The following is a 24233-nucleotide window of genomic DNA, read 5'->3' as shown; positions in this document are numbered from 1 at the left end:
TTGACAACAAGCACAAAGACATTACAGAGGAAAAGGAACCCAGGAAAAAGGCCCTCTCCTTCCTTCAATAACAGGCTGGCAAAGCGATCAATGAAGCAATGCAGGCGCGGCTGAGGCTGGGCATGCAGACTGCTTACCTCGCATGCTTGTGGCTGAGGTCGCTGCCCAGGATGAATCGCAGGCAGGCGGGGAATGTTCCTGCCAGATCCCCTCGGCAGGGTCTCGCCAAGGACAGACCTCGACTAGGAAGGCTCCTGATGGGGACAGAACTGGCTTCCTGGCCCCGGCAAGGCTGCAACTAGTGTCCTGCGGTGTTGCGCCTGTACCTCACCGAGACAGCTGGCATCCTGCCCTCCTGAGCTGCGCTCCGCTGCAGACACGATCCGATGGGCTGGGAAGCCAGAGCCAAGGAAACCCAGGATTCTGAAGGTCTACAGCCTGCGTGTTTTATTTTCTCTGAGGCCACTGGTTTAGAGAGATTCACATTAAAACTAAAGAAACATCCCACCAGGTGTCGCATTCTAAGGTTCGTAGTTTGGGAGGAAATATGGCACATCACAAGCACTGGGTCTCTCCTATGTAACAGCAACCGTATAGCTGTGATTCTGTTCGCAGGACGGATCCACACCCTGCAAAAACCCACTCCTGCACCAGCTAAGCCTTTTTTAGGCCTTCTGGAATGTGTAACTGGGTACTCTAGCTCCAGAATCCCATTCCTTCCATCTCCAAAGGTCCCTCTCTAGAATTTCAGTCTTCAAGGGAAAATGACGTTTCACAATAAGAAATAGACACTCTCTTTTCTTTAAACAGTTCACATTTATTATTGATAACAATAAAAAAATCTTTTAAAGACTATCAGTATTGTATTACCAAGAGTGAGGTAATATGTTTACAAAACATTTACAGATTTCGATATGCAAATAATGGATTTAGAAAGGAAAGTAAATGAGGACACCAGCAGGGGAAAAGCAAAAGATCATCAGTGCTGAGAGGAAGGGGAAATGACAGCAGCATTTTAAAAAGAGTGGCAGGGTACTAAAAGTAAAGAGACGTAATGCAAACAGCAAAATCAAATTATATACGCCCCAAACTTTCCTTACAAGGAGACTTAGGTGTTGTTTAACTCATGAGTAAACCCTGTAAGCGTTTGTGCAGCAATGTGCTTTGAACTCTTAAAGATGCATTCAGCTCTTTGGGGATAAAACAGTGCCACTTTTGAATCAATTAAAAAAAATAGATCTTCAGACTGGGGGTGGGGGAGTGGCTGCAATTCAAATAGTTCTACAAACATCTCTGGGCAGATGTGGGTTGTTGAGTGGAGTGTTTTCTTTGCAGCTGTCAGCAAAGTCGCCATCTGAGACACAGAGAAAGAGAGAAAGAAAGAAAAGAAGGGACCCTCTTCAGGTCCTTATAATTGGGAAACAAGAAGCACTGACTGGAAGCAGCACAAATGCATTACATCACCCTATCGTGCGTCCTGGAAACAAGGCTTCAGGTGCCAAAGAAGAGCTCGTCCTTCCAGAGGAAATCCGGAGCCGTGGCCCAGGAAGCCGCTCAGGGCGGCTGAGCACGGGGCTGGCCGCTGAGGGCATGGCAGACTGCACCGAGGGGCTGGCTTTCTCAGCCGCCTGCTCGGTTTCTCCCCAGCCCTCCCACACCCCCACGTGGGACGCACACACCTCCACGCAGCTCTCCTTCGCAAGGCCCCCAGCGGATACCTGAGGGTGGTTTTCCTACCACGTGGTCGAGGACCTGCGTGCCCACCACACACCCGGGTGAGAGTTGCCTGGGGCTTGCTCGGTACACATTGTTGAAAGACAGCCTCTGTCACACAGCACACAGCACATGTCTCCACCACGGAGACGAGTCCTACGAACCTCCAGGACAGATCTGCACATGACCTGCTTTCCCCACAACAAGCTGAAATGAGGGCCCATGGAAGACAGAGTGGGCTTTGTAACTCATAATCAAAACAAAAATGTAAAAATGTGAAAGGTGAAAGAATCTTATTGTGATTTGCTTCTATGAAGAATCCTTTGTTGCATGAACTAAATTTCTACTTGACCCACCCTCCGACAGCACCCACTGCCACCCACCCACCCACACATACACACACAGGTGCGCGCCCCCAATCTACGGTGAGGATGCTGCTTGGCTACAGCGCACAGTGCAACAGCCTCACACTGGCAACTGCGGCTGTTTTCAGAACGCTCTTCTGTTTTGACAGGGGCTCTGATGACTCACTGCTCCAAGGAGCAGAGGGGCAGCAGAGCTCCAGGGGCTCAGAGCAGGCATGCTGCAGGCAGAACAACGCACCAGCAGAGAAAAGAAGAGGCCCTGCCAGCTAAGCGTATGCAAAGGAGCACAAAGATTTGTAAAAGGAGAAAGAGAAAGCAACATTTGCTGAGGTCCTGAGGAGTCTCCTCAAGTCCTCCCTGATCCACTAGGACCCACTTTAGAACACTGGAGGAGTCTGGGCACCAGAAGCAGGGCTGGGTGCTCCAGATGCTGCCTCCAAATTGTTCAGATTCAAAGACTGAGACAGCGGCTGATCAGGGGAAAGGGTCCCAGCGGGCTGCCACCTGGCCAGCAGGACGTCTCGAATAACCAAGAGAGAGCAGGAGGCGGCCAGAGTCTGTGGGAAGCAGGCTGGCGGGCTTCTGCTCCCTTAGAGAGGGGGTGGGGCTCATCTGGCAGCTGACAGGAGAATCCAGTCACTAACGTACAATGAAATGAGGGGTGGAGTTTGTTGAAAACATTTTTTGCATCAACATTTGAGACAAAGTCAACCTCTTAATTGATATATAAACTATTTTTCTTTCAAGAGAGCCCTTGTGCTCTGGTTTGATTCTGTGCACACTGTATACAAAAACTATGGCTATAGAGTTAAAGGTAGGGTTAGTGAGAGTTAAAACTACCTGTCGAGATGGTTTCAGGATCAAAATGACTACATTTACCACTGGAGAGCTACTTTGCTACCTAGAGGGTGAGAGGAGGCTGCACAAGGGTCGCCGGGGGCGGGGCGGGGCGGAGCTGCTGGCAGTCCGGAGGCGGCGCGGCCATCCCCTCGGGCACTGGGCACAGGCGTCGCTGCACTACCTGGAAATCATGGAGCTGGAGTGCGACTGGCTGGAAGAGGTGGTGGCGGCGCTCAGCTGGGAAAACCCACTGTGGCTGGACTCCAGGCTGGTCATGGAGCCTCTGAAGACAGCGGAAGGAGAAGGGGTGAGGGGGCCTGCCGCGCCCTGGGAAGCAGCAGCCCCCCCGTTCCTACCCGCCGGCCCCACCGCCTGCTCAGCTCACTCCTTCCCAGGCTCGCTCCGCACCACAAAGGTGGCCCCAGGGCCGCAGCTCACACTGGAGCCAGGCACGCTCCATGTCTCCACTCGTCCACTACACACAGGCAGAGCCACTGAGCCAAGCAACCTCAGACCCATGGCAGGTGTTGGTCCTGCACAGGGCGTGGACTGCGCCGCGCGCCTTCCCCGGAGCACACGCCCACCCGCCACGAGACCGTCGCGGTGGCGAGGGCAGCCGCACCTGAAGTCCTCGGATCCGATCACTTCTGTGTAGTACATCACTTTACACTTGTGAGAAGACACCTGCAGGGAGGCCAGGACGTCGTCCACCCGGGGCAGGTTGGTGGCAGCGCACGCCGGCATGCTGTGGAACTTCCACTGCAGGATGTAGAAGCCCGGCCACCGTGTCACGTGCGAGCCCTAGGAACAAGGAAGCCGTGATAGCCAAGGAGGACTCATCTCCCAAGTCCTTGTCCTTTCTGGGCCTGACAAATGCCAAGGGTGATGTCTCCAGGTCTCACTAGTAGTTAGCAGTAATTACGTGATAAGCCAATGGGATTAAAGACCTACTATTTTGGTTCGCTCTTAGGAATCAGTTCAACAGTCTCCTGCCATCTACAGAGTGCCAACTCACGGCCCTCTGCCAGGAGCTGGGCCGGCCCTGCGGAGGGAGGACCCATGCCCGCCCTCAAGGGCTGCGCAGGGAGAACGCCCTGCACGGCCAGCGCTGGGTACGGAGCACGGCCGGGGAGGAGCACTTCATCTGGCCCTGGGCATCCACAAAAGTTCTCTGAACCAGGCAGTGTTCTCTGTGACACACTTCCAATGACCTTACTGGAGTATTCTGGGTTAAAACCATGGCATTCTGTAAAAGCTACTATTTCCATTAATTTGGAATTAAAGACTGTGGTATTTTAAAAACAGAATAAAACGCTTCAACTCTTCTTTACTCTGCTTCTTAGACCGAAGCACTGACAAGCGTGTCCCTGAAAACTAGTGGCAGCAGAATGAAGCATCTGCTGTGAAGGCCAGGACATCCGGGGAGTTCCAGCCTGAGCACAGGCCCTAGAACAACTGGCCACAATTTAAAACATGAACTGACAGCATTTTAAAATAAATTAGCACCTCTCCTAACCGTAGTTAACAGTTCCCTAAGTACTTGCTTCTCTCACTTCTATTTAGGGTGATTTTCTTTGAAGGAGACAAATGCACACGGTCAAATTATTCCTCGGGGGAGTTCTGGGTTCCCAGAGGCCTCTGTGCACATAATGCTTTTTCCTTCCTCTCCTATGCTGCTTCTGTGAAAACACTTCTAGAGAGAATGGAAGCGCTTGCAACGGAAATCATGGATGGGTCCAGACCGTGGCTTTCGTGTGAGTTCTTTCCTTCTGCAACTCCCTTGGCTTTCTGAATTGCTCTGACAGCCAAGAAACAGCACAACTAAAACTGACCCACCTAACTGCTCTGCCACAGACAACCTGCACCTTGTGAAACTGCACACAGTGTGGGCGAAGCAAAGGACAGGCTGCCTGAGCCCCAGGGACCGAGCTGCAGAGAGGTGCAGGTGTGGCTCTCACCTGCACACTTTCCCCTTCCTTGCAAATGAGCGGTGACTCCACCATGCTGTAGTCCCTGCCTGGCTGCCAAGCTTTGTCTATCAGCTGCGTGTTATTCCCTCCCGGGGAAGTGATGCTGTGCGCTCCCAGGGAGTCCTTCTTGGGAGGCTGCGGCGACCTCTTGGAGTGATAGATGTTGAAGACAATGTCCCCTTTGCACACGTCAAAATCCCAAGTGATCACTGAAGAGGCTTCCACGATCTGAATGAGAATCTGGAAAAAGGTTTCAACAACAAACCAAGGTTCATGAGCACGAAGCCCCAGCTGCGGCGGGGGCAGCAGCGCCCGGCAGGTCAGCTTCCCAACGCGGACCGCGGGGGCGGGGGCGGGGAGTGGCTATTCGTCAGCGCTCTCTTCAGACTCCTAACTGAACGACTGAGGTTCCCCACTCACTCTTCCCCTTCTTTCAACCAACAGTCCCTGCTCATGTCACATGCCAGGCCCTGTGCCCTCTGTCACCTCCTGCACACGAGCTCCCCCAACCACCTGACCCACCACACTCTGAAATACTCAGTCTTGGGTGTAAAAATGTCTGCGTGGTGTAAGAGTGTATGTAAGCGGTTTAGTAGGTCACTGCAGACCAGAGAGCCCAGGGGAGGCCCCCAGGAAGGCAAAAGCTAAGCAGCACACACAAGAAGGGAAAGAATGTTTTCCAAGCAAGGAGAGGGGCACGCGCCACGGCAGCCAGCAGAGCGAGCCAGCCCGCCCGCAGCTTCTGATGAGGGAGCAGAGGTCGGCAGCTGGAGAGGAAAGGGAGGGTGACATGGCACAGGGGCCGAGTGGCAACCTAAAAACTACACTCCATGCTGCTATGAAGTATAAAGCACTAGAGTACACTGCTAAAAGCTTCCCAGCAGGGCACAATCAAGTTATACTTCTAATAGACGACTGTGGGAGGGATGTGAGAATGCAAACCAGCTGGAAGAAGTTATGTTACCACTAAGAAGTGGAAGCCAGCCGAGCAGCAGGAGCAGGAGAGTGTGCCTCCTTCGCCCTTCCTCTCCACTGCCTGCCCCGCCCTCCGTGTGGAACCTGCTGCGCTCCTCGGTGCCTCCGCGCTCCACAAGTCCGGCTCTTTTTCAAGTAGCCTGAAGGGCTGTCTCACTACACTCCTGCCTCTTAGCACCACTAAGGTACCACTTCGGAATCCCCTTCAACAGCAGACCCAAGAAAGGACAATGGGGCATCCAAGAGCATCCGGGACACAGCTGTGGCTCTTCAGAGCAGCTTTAGACAGAGACCTCGGCCAGGCACCACCTCTTCCCGCCTTCCCAAGGTACACAGAACTCAGTCTTCATTTGAGGCACACTGCCATCCTTAAGTTATGTGTTACTTAGCCCCAGAGTGGGACTGAAGTTCTTTACCGTTTTGGTGGAGGAGACTTGGCTAAACATTCCTATAAATGCCCTGTGACTCATGTGAAACCTAAAAAGCGGCTAAATTTCTTAATGTGGGTAAGATCAATGGTTACCTAATAAAAGGCGAAGACTCAGCCTCTGCAAGTCTGTCCCCAGACATAACAAGGATAGAAAGAGCCCACCGTACACAACAATGAGACATATAGCCACTGCTTTGAAAGGTAAGAAATTAATACAAAGCATCCTCAAGACACATTTATGAAAATGTCTCTGCCTGGTCAAACCGCAGCACAGTACTCCCTTCACCTATTTGCCCTGCAAGTCCTAGGAGACGCAGCAGCAATGGCGACTGGCAGGTGGCCGTGCTGGACAGCTGCTATGGCACAAAGCAGCATGGGGCCCGCTCCCAGCCGCCCCCAGCAGCCCAGCCAACACCCTGTTTCTACAACTACCGACCTCTCCAGCCGCTGTGAGCCACAAGCCTTGCCCCAGGGGTAGCAAGAGCAAAGGCGTGATGCCACTGGGAGGCCCTCATGCTTGAGGCCACTCGTGACGCCGGAGGACACACAGAAGTACAGGAACACTCGTGCCTCAGCACCACATTGTGAGAGCAAGAAGGGAAAACAGAGATGGGCTGCCTCTTCCTTACTCCAGAAATAACCAAAACCGAGGCAAGAAAAAATAGAATATGCAACTGGCTCTATAAAACCCTTAAATAAACTAAATTCAGGAATTAATCTCCCACAAGAAAAGACTGGCTATTCCTGCTTCTGCTCAGGGTCACGAGGGCGAGGGCTGGTGCCCCTCAAGGCCCTCTGGTGAAGCACATCTATCTCCTACTCTTGAGAGAACTGCTCTTCAACGCTGACATTTACTGACATTATCAAGTGTAAAAGAAAGGAATGTAAAAACAAAGTCCAGAAAAAGTAGTTGATTCTTCTCAACTAAATCCCTAGAGACCAGCTTCTCCGGTGACAGGGGAGTGGGCTTGGATGCCCTGGGTGGCACCTCCAGCTAGAGGGGTACCTCGTGCGGGGCTCCTTTGAAGACACTGGCAGACTGGTAGATGGTTTCGGTCCAGAGCTTTAGGTCTTCGTTCTCCAGCTCCTCCGCGGTCCTGTACAGAGATTTGGGAACCAGTCCACCCTCTGGCACGTCACACTGCAAATGTAAGCATACCATTGAAAGCTGTGCAAACACAAACTAACCCTCAGAAAAGCAAACATACTGGCAAGCACCGCATCCCGATATGCTCAACTCCTTGGAGCTGGTTAGAAAGTGGAAAACATTGGCAATGTCGCAAAATATTCTGTGCTACTTAGCAAAACATTCTTTAAAAACCACTTAAATGCATGTGTTTTGCTTAGAATAAATGAGAACTTGAAGCTGATTTATTGCAGAATTCACACTAATATTCATGTGACCGGACTCAATTACTAAAGCCGGTTTATGTAAGAATTAGAAGTATTTACATCGCCCATAAAGGAAAAAAGAAGTATGTCAAGAAAAGAATCTATTCTCAACAGCTGCAGGCATTATTTTTATTATGTGCGATTATAGTCAAGATACATCATCAGTGAAGAAAGGAAGAAAGCCTTGTGTCTGACCAAAGTCAGGTGGTGGCCCAGAACACCGTCCTGTGTGGAATAAAGGAGAACTTCTTTTGGATTTGCTTGAGACTGGCTAGGCTGAATTAGAATTTGTGTATGTCATAATATTCCTAGTTGACCTTGATATAATGGCACAATACTCAAGTTCATGAAATTCAAGTACTCTCTCCATAACCAGTCTGCAGAGCAACTACTCAAGGAATAAACACAGCAGTCTTCAACTCACAGTGTGTGCGAATGGAGACATGACACAGCAATGACCTAAAGTTAGAAAATACCCAACTGACACGGCTTAAAACCCTCAGGCCGCATCACCTCTTCAACAATTCATCAGGAGCTCTTAACATCATGAATACAGCATCACGGTGGTCGCTGCGTGACAAATGCAGACATGATTGACTGGGAGTCAAGACTCCTACTCCAGCTTGTCCTTCCAATCACAATTAGAAGGGGCAATGACACTTTCATTATCATATATAATGAAAGTAGTTTATGGGTTTCTACAAACCTAACCTCATGGTTTAACCTCATGGGCAGCTGATAAGCTAATGGTCCTGTAATTTAGCTTCTTGCCAAAGTACTGCTATTATGCCTGCAATTTTCTTAAAGCAGGACTGATGAACTGAGAGCTGAACTCAAGTGCTTTCTAAATTCCTCTAACCATTTGGGAAGATTTCCCTGAAAGTGCAATTCATTAGCTAAAATATATGAGCTAAGCGCAGTGTGTACACATCACAAAAGGATAACCTTCTTACCTACTAAGGATGACTAGAGATCCTTTCCCTAGTAAGAACCAGATACGATACCACAGAAAAGTCCCAATGCCAGCTGACTTCAGCTGCTACAGTATGCCATGGACCAAACCAGACCTCGAAAGGCTTCAGTTTCCTTAACCACTGGATCGGGGAGTTGGTGCCCGTCCCCCCCCCACACACACAGGGTTAAAAGGTTCTCAAGGTCCTACCCATCTCAGAGTCCCTCATAATGGGACAGGTACCAAAGTAGAGGTGTTTGCCTGATTATCCAGCAATTCAATATATAAAAAAAAACCAAATTTACATGAAAGAATCGGACCCCTGAATATTTCCACTTTTAAAATGTTATCCTGATACTGTCAAGGAGGCAATCTTTCTGAGAATAAATACAACTCCTCTAGAACAGTTGAAAGATCTGACTCACACAAAACTGTGAAGAGAGCAAGCTACAATTATATTAGATTTTATAACAAATTCTCATTAGTATTTAACAATGACGACGTTAAACAATTACCTAGACGGTTCTATTTAGTTTAACCCTGGAATGGAGAAATGACAGCCAAAAAACAAGAACAATCTAAAACAAATACTCCGACCCAAAAATTCTGGAAATTATTCGTGCAAACCAGCCCACATGGCCTTCTCCTGTTAAGTAGTCGAATGTGCGTCAATTCACCTCAGTACATACCATGCACTCTCCACTCAGGAAATCTGGAATGATCTCTTTATCAATGTAATCCAGCAGGCCTCCAGGACCCTGATAGTCATTTCCTGCATAAATAAGGAATTTCCTTCTGGTGTTGTCATCAATGAATGGACTAACCTGTAAGTCATGGGAAAAGGCCATTTGGTCACATGTGCTATACTGTCTGATTTTCGAAGATTACAATTACAATGTGATACTGGGAGTGGGTGGGTGGCAGGGAGGAAAGGCAATCTGAGTTTAATATACTTTTCTGTAAAGTCCATCTAAATGGCATGGGGACACTTGGAAAATGTTTGCTTTTTGTTTCCCTTATAATTAGAGAAATGCTATATCCTTCCACGCTTATTTGGGTTTTTCCTCCTGCAGAAAGACGTCGGAACCCACCAGCGTCCAGAGGACAGGAAACACCCTGGGAGCCCTCAGGATGAGCAGGCGGCCCAGGGTTTCGGGATAGTTGGCTTCTACTACTTCGATGATCCGAAGCAGGGCCTTGACCCCCGGTCTCCACAGGTGGCGCATGTTCAGTCCCTCCAGATCCACCAGGCACGTCCACGAGCTGCAGGTGTGACGGACATGGGCTTTAGTCTATAGGTGGCATGATTAGCATTTTTTTCCTTTTTGATATTATAAAAGTCATTTACATCCACTTCTAAAAATACACAGTTTTTTAAAACTACAGTTTTATGAACTATATTTTTATTTCAAACGTTATTCATATAAAGCATAGAAGATCCATGTGGCAGCACCAACTGCTGAAATATCAAAGCAGCCAACAGCTGATGGACAGTGAATAAAAACTTCAGCTGTGCTCAGGGGTCCAGCAAGTGAGGCGACAATGTGCTGTCCTTACGTGCTCTGTCACCCGAGCTGCTCCACCATCAACAGGGCACGCAGCTGGCATTTTAACATGCAGTGCAGCTGTACCACAATAAGCCATTCTTCAACAAATATTTGAATTGAGCACTGTCTTAGGAGTTGAAGGCATGGCAGTGAACAGAAATTCCTCCAGATCCCTGCACACACAGAGTTACATTCTGGTGAGCCATCTGTACCCTTCTCAAATGTCAACCTCTGTGAGTTACTGCACATTTTTAAGACAGTTCACCATAATTACAAGTATGGTTTAGGAACACAGAATCTTTTTTCTCTTTTTTCCTCTTTTTTTTTTTGCAAAAATGTATTAACCATGCCTCAAACTTGCAACCTTGGGCAAATAAGGGTACTGAAGACTACCCAGATAAGTCACCCCATTCAGGCTGACATGCCAGCAATGCCAAATGCAGAAAGAAACACTAAAACCCAGCAACTGTCCCTCACGACTGATCATGTTATATTTTTATCTACCTTCTACCACTTAGAACACTATGGAAAACAGCAGACCATCAGATTTTGGTTCTAAAAAATTAACTAGAAACACTTAGCTCATATACTTAATAAGCTGGAAGAAAAAACAAAAAGGCACATCTACCTGATAGGCCGACCAAAGACTTTTGTATTTTCTTCACATCGTCTTAAACCTTCTTCATTAATAGAGAGAACCTGCACATAAAAGGGCCATAAAAATTCACCATGATTGTCTCAATGGGTGGAAACATCAGGACCAAGCTATGAAAGACACTGATATCAACAAAGCATATTACAGCTAGGCATGCAAACCACCATGGTCAGATATGTGGATTTTTTGCCACATTTATACGTGTAAAACATACAATCGACCAAGAAGAACCTTTTACTCTCCAAAGAAAACAAACACCATCATCTATGGCCAAGGTCCTGGCCATTCTAAGTAAAGTAATAGAGAAGTTGCCAGATAAACCAGGGAGGACATACTCTGTCGATGTGTCTTGAGAACAAACACATTTGGATCTGGTATAGTAGGCGAGAAGTATCTGTTGGGGGGGGAATATTTTGATACTAAATGTACCAGCCAAGAGACAGGACAGTCTTAAAGAACCCTTCTATTTGGATTAACAAACTTCTTCCCCTACAGAAATGCGTCCACATATTTCTATCTCTATGTACGTATGTGGATACATATGGATACGTACATACATATGTACAAGCACATACACACGTGTAGTGGGGGGTTAACAGAATATACAAAATGTTAACAGTGGGTAATTTAGAATAATGGGATTACGCATGTACTCTTGAAGTTTGTTTGTTTGTAAGGAGAGTATTCTTCTCTGGGGTGGGGGCATGGTAAGTGCCACAGGACCGAGGCTGCACTGGAAAGGGGTGAGGCTGGAGCCAGGCAGACAAGTCAGGTCCTGTTAATGACACTAAGAGCCTGATTCCAAAACACCAAGAGTGGTATGAAGAGGCCTCCTTGAGGGGCCTGTGGGCGTTGACATGGAACCCCCCAGGAAGTCCTCTTGAGTGATGTACTGATTCCATGGTAAAAAACATTTTATGACCTTTGTCTTCTTTTGAATTTTTCAAATATATTAATAGATTTTCCTTTCCAACTACAAAAAATAACAAATGTTGTTACAGCAGGTCAATCTACCTAAGAATGTAAAGATAAAGATAAAGATCACATAATCTCCCTCTTCCGCCCTGCTCCCACTCTCCTGGGTAATCGCTGATAAGTTTGTATATGTCTGTGCTCACAGAAATATATGCATGTATCTGTAAATATCAAAAATGAGATGATTTTAAATTTGTTTTTTTTTCTCTTCCCCTCCTCCTCCCCCGCCCTGCTGTTTTTGCTGTCTGTGTCCATTCGCGAATTACATTCTTGGGCAGGCTGCACTTTCTTTCGCACTGGGCGGCTCTCCCTCCGGGGCGCACTCCTTGCACGTGGGGCTCCCCTACACGGGGGACACCCCTGCGTGGCAGGGCACTCCTTGCGTGCATCAGTGCTGCACATGGGCCAGCTCCGCAAGGGTCAAAGAGGCCCGGGGTTTGAACCCTGGACCTCCCATGTGATAGACGGATGCCCTATCCATTGGGCCAAGTCCACTTCCCCTCAACCATTCTACTATTAATGGACATTCAGATTACTCCCTTTCTTAACATTAAAATAATGTTGCAATAAAGACCCTTTTACACTTGTCTTTCTAGTTCTGTAGGAGAGAAGCCCAAAAGTGAGATTCCTGGGTAAAAAGGTATGAATATTTTAAATTTTAATATACATTTGCCAACTAACCTTCTCAGAAGGTGATAACAAAGCACAGACTACTGGACAAGCATTAGTCCCTGCTTCTTCATACCCTAGCCAGCACTGAACACCATCAATGTTTTTAAAATTTTTACTAACCCTGAAAGATAAAAAATGGTCTTGGTCTTGTTCTGATGTTTATCTCTCCAGCTGCTCGTAAGATTGCAGTTTCCATGAATGTTACTGCCCTTTCATGTTTCCTCTTCTGTAAACTGCCTCTTTATAATCCTTATCAATTTTTCTACTGGGATGTCTTTTTCTTAAACTTGTGGGAATTCTTTTTTTTTTAGGCAGTACCAGAGATTGAACCCAGGACCTCATACATGGGAAGCAGGCACTCAATCACTTGAGTGACATATGCTCCCCTGTAGGAATTCTTTGTACTTTAGGAACACTTACTGTTTGTCCAGTAAAATACATGTTAAAAATACTCCCTTCAAGGATGACTTCTGCCCTAACTGTGGGTACAGGTATTTTACCACGGAGAAATCTTTACACATTACACAGTCAAATCCATTTTTTTCTGCTAGAGCTTCTTGGTTTCCTACCTTGCTTAAGGACCAACCCCATGCTATTTAGATCTTTCATCCTCTTGGAATTTATTGTCATACACAGTATGAGGCAGAGGTTCGATTATTTCATCTAGAAAGTTAACTATACCCGCATCAATTATGAAATATTATTTATTTTTTCTCTAGATTTATTTATTTCTCTCTCCCTTCCCCCCATTGTCTGCTCTCTCTGCCCATTCACTGTGTGTTCTTTTGTGTCTGCTTGCATTCTCATCAGGTGGCATTGGGGATCTGTGTCTCTTTTTGTTGCATCATCTTGCTGCACTAGCTCTCTGTGTGTGTGGCACCACTCCTGGATGGACTGCAGTTTCACACGGGGCAGCTCTCCTTGCACAGGGGCCACTCCTTGCATGGGGGGGCACCCTTACATGGGGGCATTCCTGCATGGGCCAGCACTCCTTATGCACAGCAGCACTGCATGTGGGCCAGCTCACCAGAGCCAGGAGGCCCTAGGTATCAAACCCTTGGACCTCCCATATGATAGGTGGATGCCCTAGCTATTGGGCCACATCTGCTTCCTTCAACTACGAAATAAAACATCATTTTCCCACTGTATTTAAATGCTAATTTAGCTTATTTTAATAGATATTAGACCTACTATCTGTTCCAACAATTTATTTATGTATTCTATGCCAACATCAGCTTTGCTCCCAACTGCTTTTATAAGTTTTATTATCAGATAAGGCAAGTTCCCAAAAAATTATTTTTCTTAAAAGACAAGAGTTGGGCAATCCTGCACATTTATTCTTCTGTAGGACCTTCAAAACTTTGTTTTTTTCCCTAAAACAAACATTAACAATGTGACTGAAATAGCATTAGATTTATATGCTCTTATAAGACAACTTTTTACACTATTATTCTTCCCATCTACGAATATTGTATGTTTCTCCATTTAACCAGTTTTCTTGGTTTTATGACATTCGATAACATTTTATATTTTCTTTATGCAACTCTTTTATCTCTAATGCTATAAAATTCTTGGATAATTTATATTTCAGACATTAATATGATTTTTTAAAATTTCCAAATATTTGTTGCTAATATAAAGAAAATCCATTCACTTTTTAACATTTACTAAACTCTTAATGACAGTTTCAATAGCACATTGGGTTTCTCTGATACACAATCTTATCCACAAAAAAGGCAATTCTGTCTTATTCCCAATGTTGAAGCCATGCTTTTCAATTTGTCTTACTGCATCAGTGAGAAGCTCCACCCAGTACTGAAAGAGAAGCTGAGAGAACACTTGCCTAATTCATTTCCATTTTAATGGAACTAGCTTTAGCATGTTACAATCACAATGTTTTCAGCATGTTGGTTTTTATTAACTCATCTTTAAAATGTTTATATGTTTTCAATTTATCCTTTTTACTTAAGTTTTTATTAGGCATGGCTACATGCTGAATTTTATCAGATTCTTCTTCAGCAGCCTGCAATGGAAATATATGGCTTTTTTTCTTTTATCTTGATATAAGGAATTACGTTTATAGAGCCAGATCATTTATATTTTCCTCTTTATAATGATTTATATTTACCACATTTTCTACAAAATAATTTTGTGTTTTTGTGTTGTTTTTTGTAACCAGAAAAATTAAGATGTTTTGAAAAAGTATTCCATAACAACTAGAATATGTCAAAATTTGTTCACATTGTGACTATGCGCTGTTAGGAAAACTTCATTGTAATATCCCAGTCGTGTTCGTGGAGAAAGACCACGGAAAGGCAGAGGAGCCGGAGGCCGTGTGGGCCGAGCACTTACATATCTCAGCAGGGCTTCCTCTCCCAGGGCCCGCACCAAGCCTTTGGTGTCCATCTGCCCGAGCCTGAGCACATACAGGGGCCGGCCGTCTGCGGGAAAGAGGGGGAAAGACTACATCAGCACCACTCCTGACATGAAGCCAAGCACACAGAGCTAAGAAACCTAAAAAGGAAATAGGCTCCATACTCTGGATGAGCGTCTCCTATCTGAGAATTTTTGTAACTTCATTTCTTAGATTAACAAAAAGTTATGGTGAAGATTTGTAAAAGGTCAGCTCTCGATGCACGCAAGGAGTGCCATGCCACACGGGTGTCCCGCATGTAGGGGAGACCCACACGCAAGGAGTATGCCCCGTATGGAGAGCCCCCTCACGCAAAAAAAGTGCAGCTGGCCCAGGGTGGCGATGCACACACCGAGAGCTGACGCAGCAAGATGACACAATAAAGAGAGACGCAGATTCCCGGTGCTGCGGACAAGAATACAAGTGGACACAGAAGAACACACAGTGAATGAACACAGAGAGCAGACAACTGAGAGGGCGGGAAAGAGAGAGAGAGAGAGAGAGAGAGAGAGATAGAAGACCAACTTTCCTCAATTCCCACCCTAAGGGCCAAGGATAAATGAGGGCTTCTTAGAAATCTTTAAATTCATACCAGCCAGTAAATTGTGGCCCTACTTCTTTATAGCCTGGCAGTCTGGCAGTCTATGGGGTGGAGCTTGAAAGGAACCTAACTCATGACATAAACTCCATGTCACCATGGGCCGTGGCACATGGGAAGGTCCTCAATGGCCAGAGTTGTGTCCTGAGACTCGTGCCACTCAGATTCAAAACACAGCAGTGGAGAGGAAACTGGCTGACAATGCTCCTGAAAAGCAACAAAGATGTGTCTTCTGTTGTTAATGGAGGATCAGTGGCTTCATCTTGACAAAGGGACCTTCTATTTATCACCTGGTAAACTTCACCTCCTTGGAGAATCTGCTTCTAGGTCTGTTTTACCTAAAGTAAAAAGTTTTTGTGCCCCAAAATTTTGTCGAAAGGCAGATTTACATGAAAAGTTTTCCCCAGCCTTTAATAAGAGACCTTTGTCAATGTCTCATTACCAATCTTTTTACTCTCATAAGAGTTGCAAATTGGAATAAATATAAATATTATATGCTTTTAGTGAAAATTAGTAAAGCTACAATTATTCCGGAAAAATATACAAGATGAAGTCAGAAAAATAAACAAATGGGAACACTTCAGTTTTGAAAGGACCTGGTCAGATGTGGACGAGGCAGCCAGGTTTATGTAATGCCCTGTGGCTTCTCTCCAATGCTGCAATTCCATTCTGTCCAGCTACCAAATCCTGACTCAGGAAATAGCATACCTTTGACAATGCAGGATTTCCTGCAAGGTGTAAATGTGAAAAGCAATCCCAATGAATTGTGTTTTAAAATTCTCATTTAAACCATTACATTTTAGACACACTACTCTCCTTGATTTATGTTTCACAAAGTAGAACCAAAGTTCTTCACTGTTTTTGGTTTTTTTTAAAGACTTATTTATTTCTCCCCCCTCCCTCCACTGACTGCTCTGTGTCCATTCACTGTGTGTTCTTCTGTGTCTGCTTATATTCTCATTAGGCGGCTCTGGGAACCGATCCTGGGACCTTCCAGAGTGGGAGAGAGGTGATCATTCTTTTCTACCACCTGAGCTCCCTGCTCTGCTGCATCTCTTATTATCTCTTCTCTGTGTCTCTTTTTGTTGTGTTATCTTGCTGTACCAGCTCTCTGCTTGGGCCAGCACTCCTACATGGGGCAGCACTCTGAGCGGGCCAGCTAGCCTTACCAGGAGGCCCTGGGTATCAAACCCTGGACCTCCTATATGGCAAATGGGAGCCCAACTGCTTGAGCCACGTCCACCTCCTCTTCACTGTTTTGCTATGGAAAAGTTGACTAAACATTTTCACAGATGTGGCAGGGGTTGAAGTCATTGAAAACCCCGTTACCAGCACTACTGGGAAAGCTCTGCCTGACGCTGCAGAGCATTTGTTTAGTAAGTCTAAACTATTTTTGGCCTTGCTCTTTATTCAGGGAAGCCAACCCAGTGATGGCCAGTAGTGTAGTCTACAGTATTTTGTTAATAGGTCTAAACTATTTTTTAGCAGTGACTTGCCCACAGACTGTATGAGTCCCTGAGGAAAATGCTCAGTCGCAGGCCCTTCCTTGGCTCCTTCATGGGGACTTCCAGGATGGTCTAGGAATGTGGCACTGGCTGTGCCACTTACAGGAGGGAGAGGAGCAGGAAAATGCAGCAACACTTGTGTCTAGTTGGGAAGTTTCTCAGTCCTCTGTGTGAGGAGGGGCGATGCACTCATAGGGCCCTACTTATTCTCTAGTCATCCCTGAGCATGTTTTTAATGACCTATCAAGACAGAAAAAGATGGAAATGCAGACATTTCCCAGGTTACCAATCACCTTTGTCATGGTGGTGCCAGCCGCCTGCATAGTAATCTTGAAGGACCTGGGGAGGGTTCCAGGTGTCGAGAATGTAGTCCACCTGGTGCTGCTTTCGCCAAGTCAAAGACTGACACATTATCTCTCTGGCTTTGTCAATATTAAAGTCCCGAGCGCGCAAGAACCGAAGAATGTGTTCATCCTTTGGGATCTAATAAAAGAAAAAGATGTTTCAAGCAATGTTAAAAGTTGCTAAGGGGGAAAAATATACAAGGTGCTGAGGGAAAAGACTTTAAAACTCCCACTTTCTAAGCTGCATTATTATGCCATCTAAAATTACTCCTTAGAAGAAAAATCCTCCTTAATGCATTAGAAAATCAGCACTATTCTGGGAACTGGATGTGGCTCAAGCAGTTGAGTGCCTGCCTACCACATGGGAGGTCCCAGGTTCAGTTCCTAGTGCCCCCTAAAGAACAGGGGCTGGCAGGTGAGCTGCTGCAACAAGATGACAACCCAACAAGTTGACGATGAACAGACACAAAAAGCAGAAAGTTAGTGCAAAAACAATGGGGGGAGGGGATAAATAAAACAAATCTTAATTTAAAAAAATATATTTAGGGAAGTGGACTTGGCTCAATGGATAGAATGTCCGCCTACCACATGGGAGGTCCGCGGTTCAAACCCCAGACCTCCTTGACCCGTGTGGAGCTGGCCCATGCGCAGTGCTGATGCGCGCAAGGAGTGCCCTGCCACGCGTAGGGGAGCCCCACTTGCAAGGAGTGCGCCCTGTTAGGAGAGCCACCCAGCGTGAAAGAAATTCCAGCCTGCCCAGGAGTGGCACCGCACATATGGAGAGGTGGCACAGAGAGATGACGCAACAAAAAGAGACACAGATTCCTGGGCCGGTGACAAGAATAGAAGCGACACAAAAGAACACACAGCAAATGGACACAGAGAGCAGACAACTGGGGGGGTGGGAGGGAACAAGAAATAAATACAAAATAAATAAATCTTTAAAAAAATACACTATATGAAAAAAATGAAGTTAAAAAACAGAAAAAAAGAAAATCAGCATTATTAATATGAAAAATATAGCATTTTGTTTTCAGCAGAGTAGAGTGAAGGCACAAAGAATTTCTTAAACATCAAATGCTTCAATTCACTTTACTCATCTATGAATTACTATGATCTGTGCGCTTTTCCGTGTTTTAAAGTATATGTTATACACATTTATATTACACTTAATTAAAAAGCAAAAACACAAAACATGTCAGCTTTGACGCTGGTGCTGGTGCTGGTGGCAGTGTGGTGGTGGCAGGGCTGGTGCTGGGCAGTGCTAACACACAGGAACCTTCTCCAGACTGCACTACTGGCCATCACTAGGTCGGCTGCCCTGACTAAAGAACGAGGTCAAAACCACGCCTGAGCCTCCTCCGGACCGAGGTCCTCCTCCACGGCCACGTTCTCACAGATGCACGCTGCTGGCTCCCGAGACACCGAGGTCCTCCTCCACGGCCACGTTCTCACAGATGCACGCTGCTGGCTCCCGAGACACCGAGGTCCTCCTCCACGGCCACGTTCTCACAGATGCACGCTGCTGGCTCCCAAGACACCGAGGGCCTCCTCCACGGCCACGCGCTCACAGATGCACGCTGCTGGCTCCCGAGACACCGAGGTCCTCCTCCACGGCCACGCGCTCACAGATGCACGCTGCTGGCTCCTGAGACACCGAGGGCCTCCTCCACGGCCACGTTCTCACAGATGCACGCTGCTGGCTCCAGAGACACCGAGGCGAGTGGGAGGACACGCCTACTCACCACCCCAAAGCATGCGGCTGACCGCTGTGGCAGCACCTTCGTTCAGGAAGCACTACACAGTTCCAGCTCACAGAAGTGATTAGGAATGTGAGTTTGGGACCCAAATAGCTTAGGTTCAAACCATGGGCCCAGCACTCATGAGCAAGCTGCTTAATTTCCCTGTGCCTCAGTTTCCTCATGTTAAATGGCAGTGAAAAATGGCACCCACCTCACAGGTCGCTTGGAAGGATTTAAAGAAGCACTGACGACTGTGTCTAGCACGTGGGAAGTACCCGACAGATGGCAGCTATTATTACTGTGGTCGTTTTCAGTAGGCCTCAAACAGTAAACAGGACTGACAGAATTTGAAGGCAGCCAACTTCATGCAATGCCTGGCCCTCTTACACTAAGTCCAGTAACTAAAGACAAACCTGCCTCTGCTTACTACCAGTCTCCATTAGTATAAGACCCACTACAAAAATCTAATTCCTTAAAAAAGCCAGAATTTCACAAAGAATCTAAAAATTAAAGCTCAATAATTTGTTTTTTTGCCTTTATTTTTTTAATGTTACATTAAAAAAATATGAGGTCCCTGTATACCCTCCACCCCCTCACCCCACTCCTCCCTCCGTAACAACCTCCTCCATCATCATGAGACATTCACTGCACTTGGTGAATACATCTCTGAGCACCGCTGCACCTCATGGTCAATGGTCCACACCACAGCCCACACTCTCCCACAGTCCACCCAGTGGGCCATGGGAGGACACACAATGTCCGGTAACTGTCCCTGCAGCACCACCCAGGACAACTCCAACCCCCGAAAATGCCCCCACATCACATCTCTTCCTCCCACTCCCTACCCCCAGCAGCCACCATGGCCACTTTCTCCACACCAATGCCACATTTTCTTCGATTACGAATCTCAATAGTTCATGAATAGAATATGAGTAAGTCCACTCTAATCCATACTCTATTCCTCCATCCTGGACCTTATAGAATGGTTGTGTCCACTCCACATCTATATCAAGAGGGAGCTTAGATTCCACATGGATGTTGGATGCAATTCTCCTGCTTTCAGTTGCAGGCACTCTTGGCTCCCTGGTGTGGTGGTTGACCTCCTTCACCTCCATGTTAAAAAGCTCAATAATTTAAATATAAATAAACCAGCTGTGAAGACCTCTCAAACCTTCTGAAAATTAAAATGTGTGACTACTTGGAACACAACATTACTCTGTAACTTGACACAAGTGCTCCTGCCCTCAACGATTTCCTGTAAAACCTAGAAAAACTGCCGCTAATTACTGATCCAAGGGCATCCTAACTGCCATGAAGGACTGAGAGGCCACCAACAAGACATACAAACTCAGCTCCTTCTAGGTTGAAGGAACACTCCCAGCTCCAGGACTCAGGAATATTCACTTTTTTTAAGGAGACACCAGAGATTGAATCTGGGACCCTGTATATGGGAAGCAGTTGCTCAACCTCCGAGCAAAATCCACTCCCCAATATTCACTCTTAACAACTATGAACAGAAAGGCTGGGACAGGTTAGGTCTCCGGCCAGTCTCCAGGTATTCCATGATTTCACACAAAGGAGAGCTCTGCACACTGAGCGGTGATTCTTACTTTGCCTTTGTGAGTTTCCTGGAGCCACTGGCGAAGTCTGATCAGGCAGCTCTCCTGTAGTGGAGTCAAGTCACCCAGGTATCTCTTGATGTAATCTGCATCTAATTTGTCTGGAATATAAGTCACACAACATTATTTGCAATTAGAAACACTGGGATTGGAAGGCTTCCAAAGTTCTACCATGCAGTGAAGTTAATGTGTGGCCCCAGAGTCTTAGAAGCAAATGGGATTATAGGGACGGCAGATTTAAACCACCCACACTTGAGAAATTCAATGACAGTCTTTAAAATCAAGCCGCTGACCAACCACAGGTAAACTTTCTGACTGAATTCTCTTTCCCTGATTACCATTCTACTTGCAGAACCTCAATACTGACCATGATCAAATGAATAAAAAGATATTTAATGACTGGTTTAATTAAGTCATATAAAGAAGTTATACATGACATAAAAACCATGAAATAAAACAAAGAAGTGGATCTACAGCTATTCTGGATAGAGCTACCCTGTTCAAGATTATAAGAAGACTTCTTTTCCATGATACTATACCATAAACTGGAAAAGTAAGAAGCAAAAGCATATATACCACAAAGAAAAAGGTGAAAAGTAAAATGTAGCCACAGACCAATTAAAATGGTTGCTACCTGGTACCTTACAAAGGCAACAAATGGCAAAGTTAAGCTGAAGAGAGAAACATGAAAAGATATATACCAATGTTTTAACTTCTGAATGGTAGAATTTTCTTACAGTTTCTTATTTTTTTGTGTTCTAACTTTTGACAAAAAAAAAGGTTTGTTCGTCTGCCCAGTAAACATAAAGGTGGCACATGACAGTGGGCTCAGGGGCCAGCCTACTGGGGTGGTCCCAGCTCTGCCCTAACCGGCTGTGGGAGTGAGCCAGTCACTCACTCTCTGGGAGTCAGTTCACCTGTGTGTAACATGAGAGTAATAAATGTCTCCTACCTCAAAGGAGCCATCATGAAATGCGTGACTGTCCCTACAGGGCTTAGAGCAGTGCCTGGCACATACTTGGCATAAAAAGTGTCTGAGGAAGATGATGATACAGTAATTGTATGTTAGAAGGATTAACTGCTGCCTTAATGTTCCCTAAAGATAATTTCAACTAAAACAAACGAAAAACATTTCCTGGTCTCACTAAAAGAATAACTTTTAATATAAACTTCCCTGCCTATTAAAAAAGAAATTCTATGTTTTTTTCATTCTAAGAAAAAAATAAAATGAATGTGTTATATAAGCTAGAGGACAGGAGCAAGAACGATAAGACCAATGTGTTTCTTTGTGGAATCTCTAAAGGCCCAAAGGAAAGAAGAGAAGGTAAGAGAGAGAAAACGACTCCATATACTCGACTAGTTGTGCTGTAAGAACAAAGCATCTTTCAGACTCACCATCAGGGGTCCCCACCACCAGCTCAGGGACTGCAGCGGAGTTGCTGAAGGCCTCACAGCTCAACCCTTCGTCCAGGGCAGCATCTGGGGTGACCGCAGCCATGGACGCCGCTTGTTTCTTGCATGATGAAGACGTCTCTGGGGAGGGCGTGATGGAAGGTGGAGTCCAGCGGGGCACAAAGGTTATGCCTTCTTCTTCTAACTGACGAAGATAATACTCGATTATCTCCTTTCCCTGTAAAACAAACCAATGTTAGGATTAGTATGTATACAATATGCAAATTATTGATTCCTCAAGGTTTTAAAAAATTTAAATCAAATCTACATTGCTACAGAATAAATAGGAAAAAAGTCAACTGCCTTGATCTTTTGTATTCCTTAATTTTTTCCTTAATATTTCCTCTTCTCTAAAGATCCAGGAAACAGTATCTAAAGAGAAAGAATTTTTATATGACTAATTTAAAACACCGATTCACCCGATTTGTACTCAATAAGTGCTTTATATCTCAATCTAAATTGCTTCCAATACAACACCCTGAAAATAAAGCAAGCCTTCCAACAGCACTCCACAGTCCTGCACTGATACATTTCAAAAAAAAATCTCCAGCAGGGATGAGCAACAGCATTAAGAATGAGAGTCCCCAGGCAACAAAGTTGGTAACCCACTAGCCAGGGAGCCCCGAGAGCCCAGAGAGCAAGTATTTCGTCAGTACAATAGCACCTCTATCAGCAGACCCACGGGCAGAACCGGGGGCTTTAAGCCAGCTGCTACTGCCTCACCCCAACTTTAACCTTTCCCAGTAATTCAAGCAGAGAACGCCAAGGCCAGGAGCTCCATACTCCTGCTTGCCTCCCTTGGCATCTGACATTGTCTGTACCCCATCTCCTCCCTCCACTCCCAGGATACAAGATGCTAGAAGGACAAAGCAAGTGGCTAGGAATCCCTGACTAGCTCCTTCCCATCTTCCAGAAAGACTGCCAACTCAGATCACCTCAGAGACTCCTCTTCACCCTTTTCCATAAAATCCCAAGACAGACTCACTTTTTTAATGTTGCTAGTATATTGCTTCATTGCAATTTTTTCCACTGTGCTTTCAAAACCAAAGAAAGACTTAATATCTAAACTTGCAGACTGTTCAAAACAGGTCCAGTCTTCATTTTCAGGGTGAACCTGCAGATACAAGAAAAAGTATTCCCATTAATTATACTGACAACTGAGACTACTAGTAACCAGAAGGAAACATTTATTAACGATGTTATCATCACAAAAATAGCAGATGGAAAAATTAGAGAGGTTCAAAATCATGAAGGGTCCAAATAATATTCTCAAAATATGCTACAAAATGACTACAAAGGAGAGCTTCATTTTTGGTTCATTCCTTCAACTTATTGAGTACTGCTTGACAAGCACTGATCTCCATCATCAACAAAACACAGGTTCCTGCCTCGTGAAGTTACAGTCTAGCAGGGGAAGACAGTCACTGTATGTCCAACCACATAGTGGTTGGACAATGAGTGCTGTGGAAAAATGGAAAGGCAGAGCAGGGTTAGAAGGATGGGGAGGGGGTGTCTGCAGGTTGCAGAACTCAATAGTGATCAGTGCTGGCATCATAGAGAAGGGGAAATTTGGGAAAAGACAGAAGGGGGCCAGGGAGGGAGTCTAGCCAGTATCTGGGGAGGAGTGTTTCCAGCAGAGTGAGCACTTACAGCCAAGGTTCTTGGGGGAAGGGGTCCACATGATCAGACAGTAGGAGGGTCATGCAGTTGTGCACAATGGAGGAGGCACAGGAGAGCTGGGTTAAGAGAGAACACAGGGCCCTGTGAGGCTCAGAGGGCTCTGGGCTTTTACTAGAGTGAAATGTGGATACACTGCAGGGTTTCTAGCCTTGAGAGACATATCTGACATATTTTATTTTATTAAAGATTTTATTTATGTATTTCTCCCTACCCCCTTTGTTCACACTTGCTGTGCCTGCTCATCTAGTTTCTTTAGGAGGCACCTGGAACCGAACCCAGGAATTTCAATATGGGAGGGAAGAGACTTATCACTTGAGCCACTCTGTTCCCTGATTTTGTGGTATCTCTCACTGTGTTTTTCTCCTTGTATCTCCTGATGCGTTATCTTGTTGCA

General features: G+C 45.9%; 1 protein-coding gene across 7 annotated transcripts in view; it reads right to left on the bottom strand.

Moving 5' to 3' along the window:
* Positions 1–796: 796 nt before the first annotated feature.
* SEC14L1 (SEC14 like lipid binding 1) overlaps positions 797–24233 on the bottom strand; it is a 67832-nt gene continuing 44395 nt past the window's right edge. For all 7 annotated transcript variants that reach the window (XM_071210827.1, XM_058284795.2, XM_058284793.2 and 4 more), the window contains 13 exons: positions 23145–23273; positions 22103–22337; positions 20699–20808; positions 17296–17485; positions 14839–14927; positions 10813–10883; positions 9729–9900; positions 9327–9461; positions 7300–7434; positions 4877–5128; positions 3541–3719; positions 3100–3201; positions 797–1354 (listed from right to left, as the gene is read on the bottom strand). In XM_071210827.1, the coding sequence (XP_071066928.1) occupies positions 1339–1354; positions 3100–3201; positions 3541–3719; positions 4877–5128; positions 7300–7434; positions 9327–9461; positions 9729–9900; positions 10813–10883; positions 14839–14927; positions 17296–17485; positions 20699–20808; positions 22103–22337; positions 23145–23273 (1815 nt within the window). In that variant the 3' untranslated portion in view covers positions 797–1338. The remainder of the gene's footprint in view (positions 1355–3099; positions 3202–3540; positions 3720–4876; positions 5129–7299; positions 7435–9326; positions 9462–9728; positions 9901–10812; positions 10884–14838; positions 14928–17295; positions 17486–20698; positions 20809–22102; positions 22338–23144; positions 23274–24233) is intronic.

Source organism: Dasypus novemcinctus, chromosome 21, assembly GCF_030445035.2.
Source record: "Dasypus novemcinctus isolate mDasNov1 chromosome 21, mDasNov1.1.hap2, whole genome shotgun sequence".
Taxonomy (NCBI): Eukaryota; Metazoa; Chordata; class Mammalia; order Cingulata; family Dasypodidae; genus Dasypus; species Dasypus novemcinctus.
The sequence above is the reverse complement of the archived record's forward strand: the minus strand, read 5'-3'. Positions and strand labels throughout refer to the sequence as shown.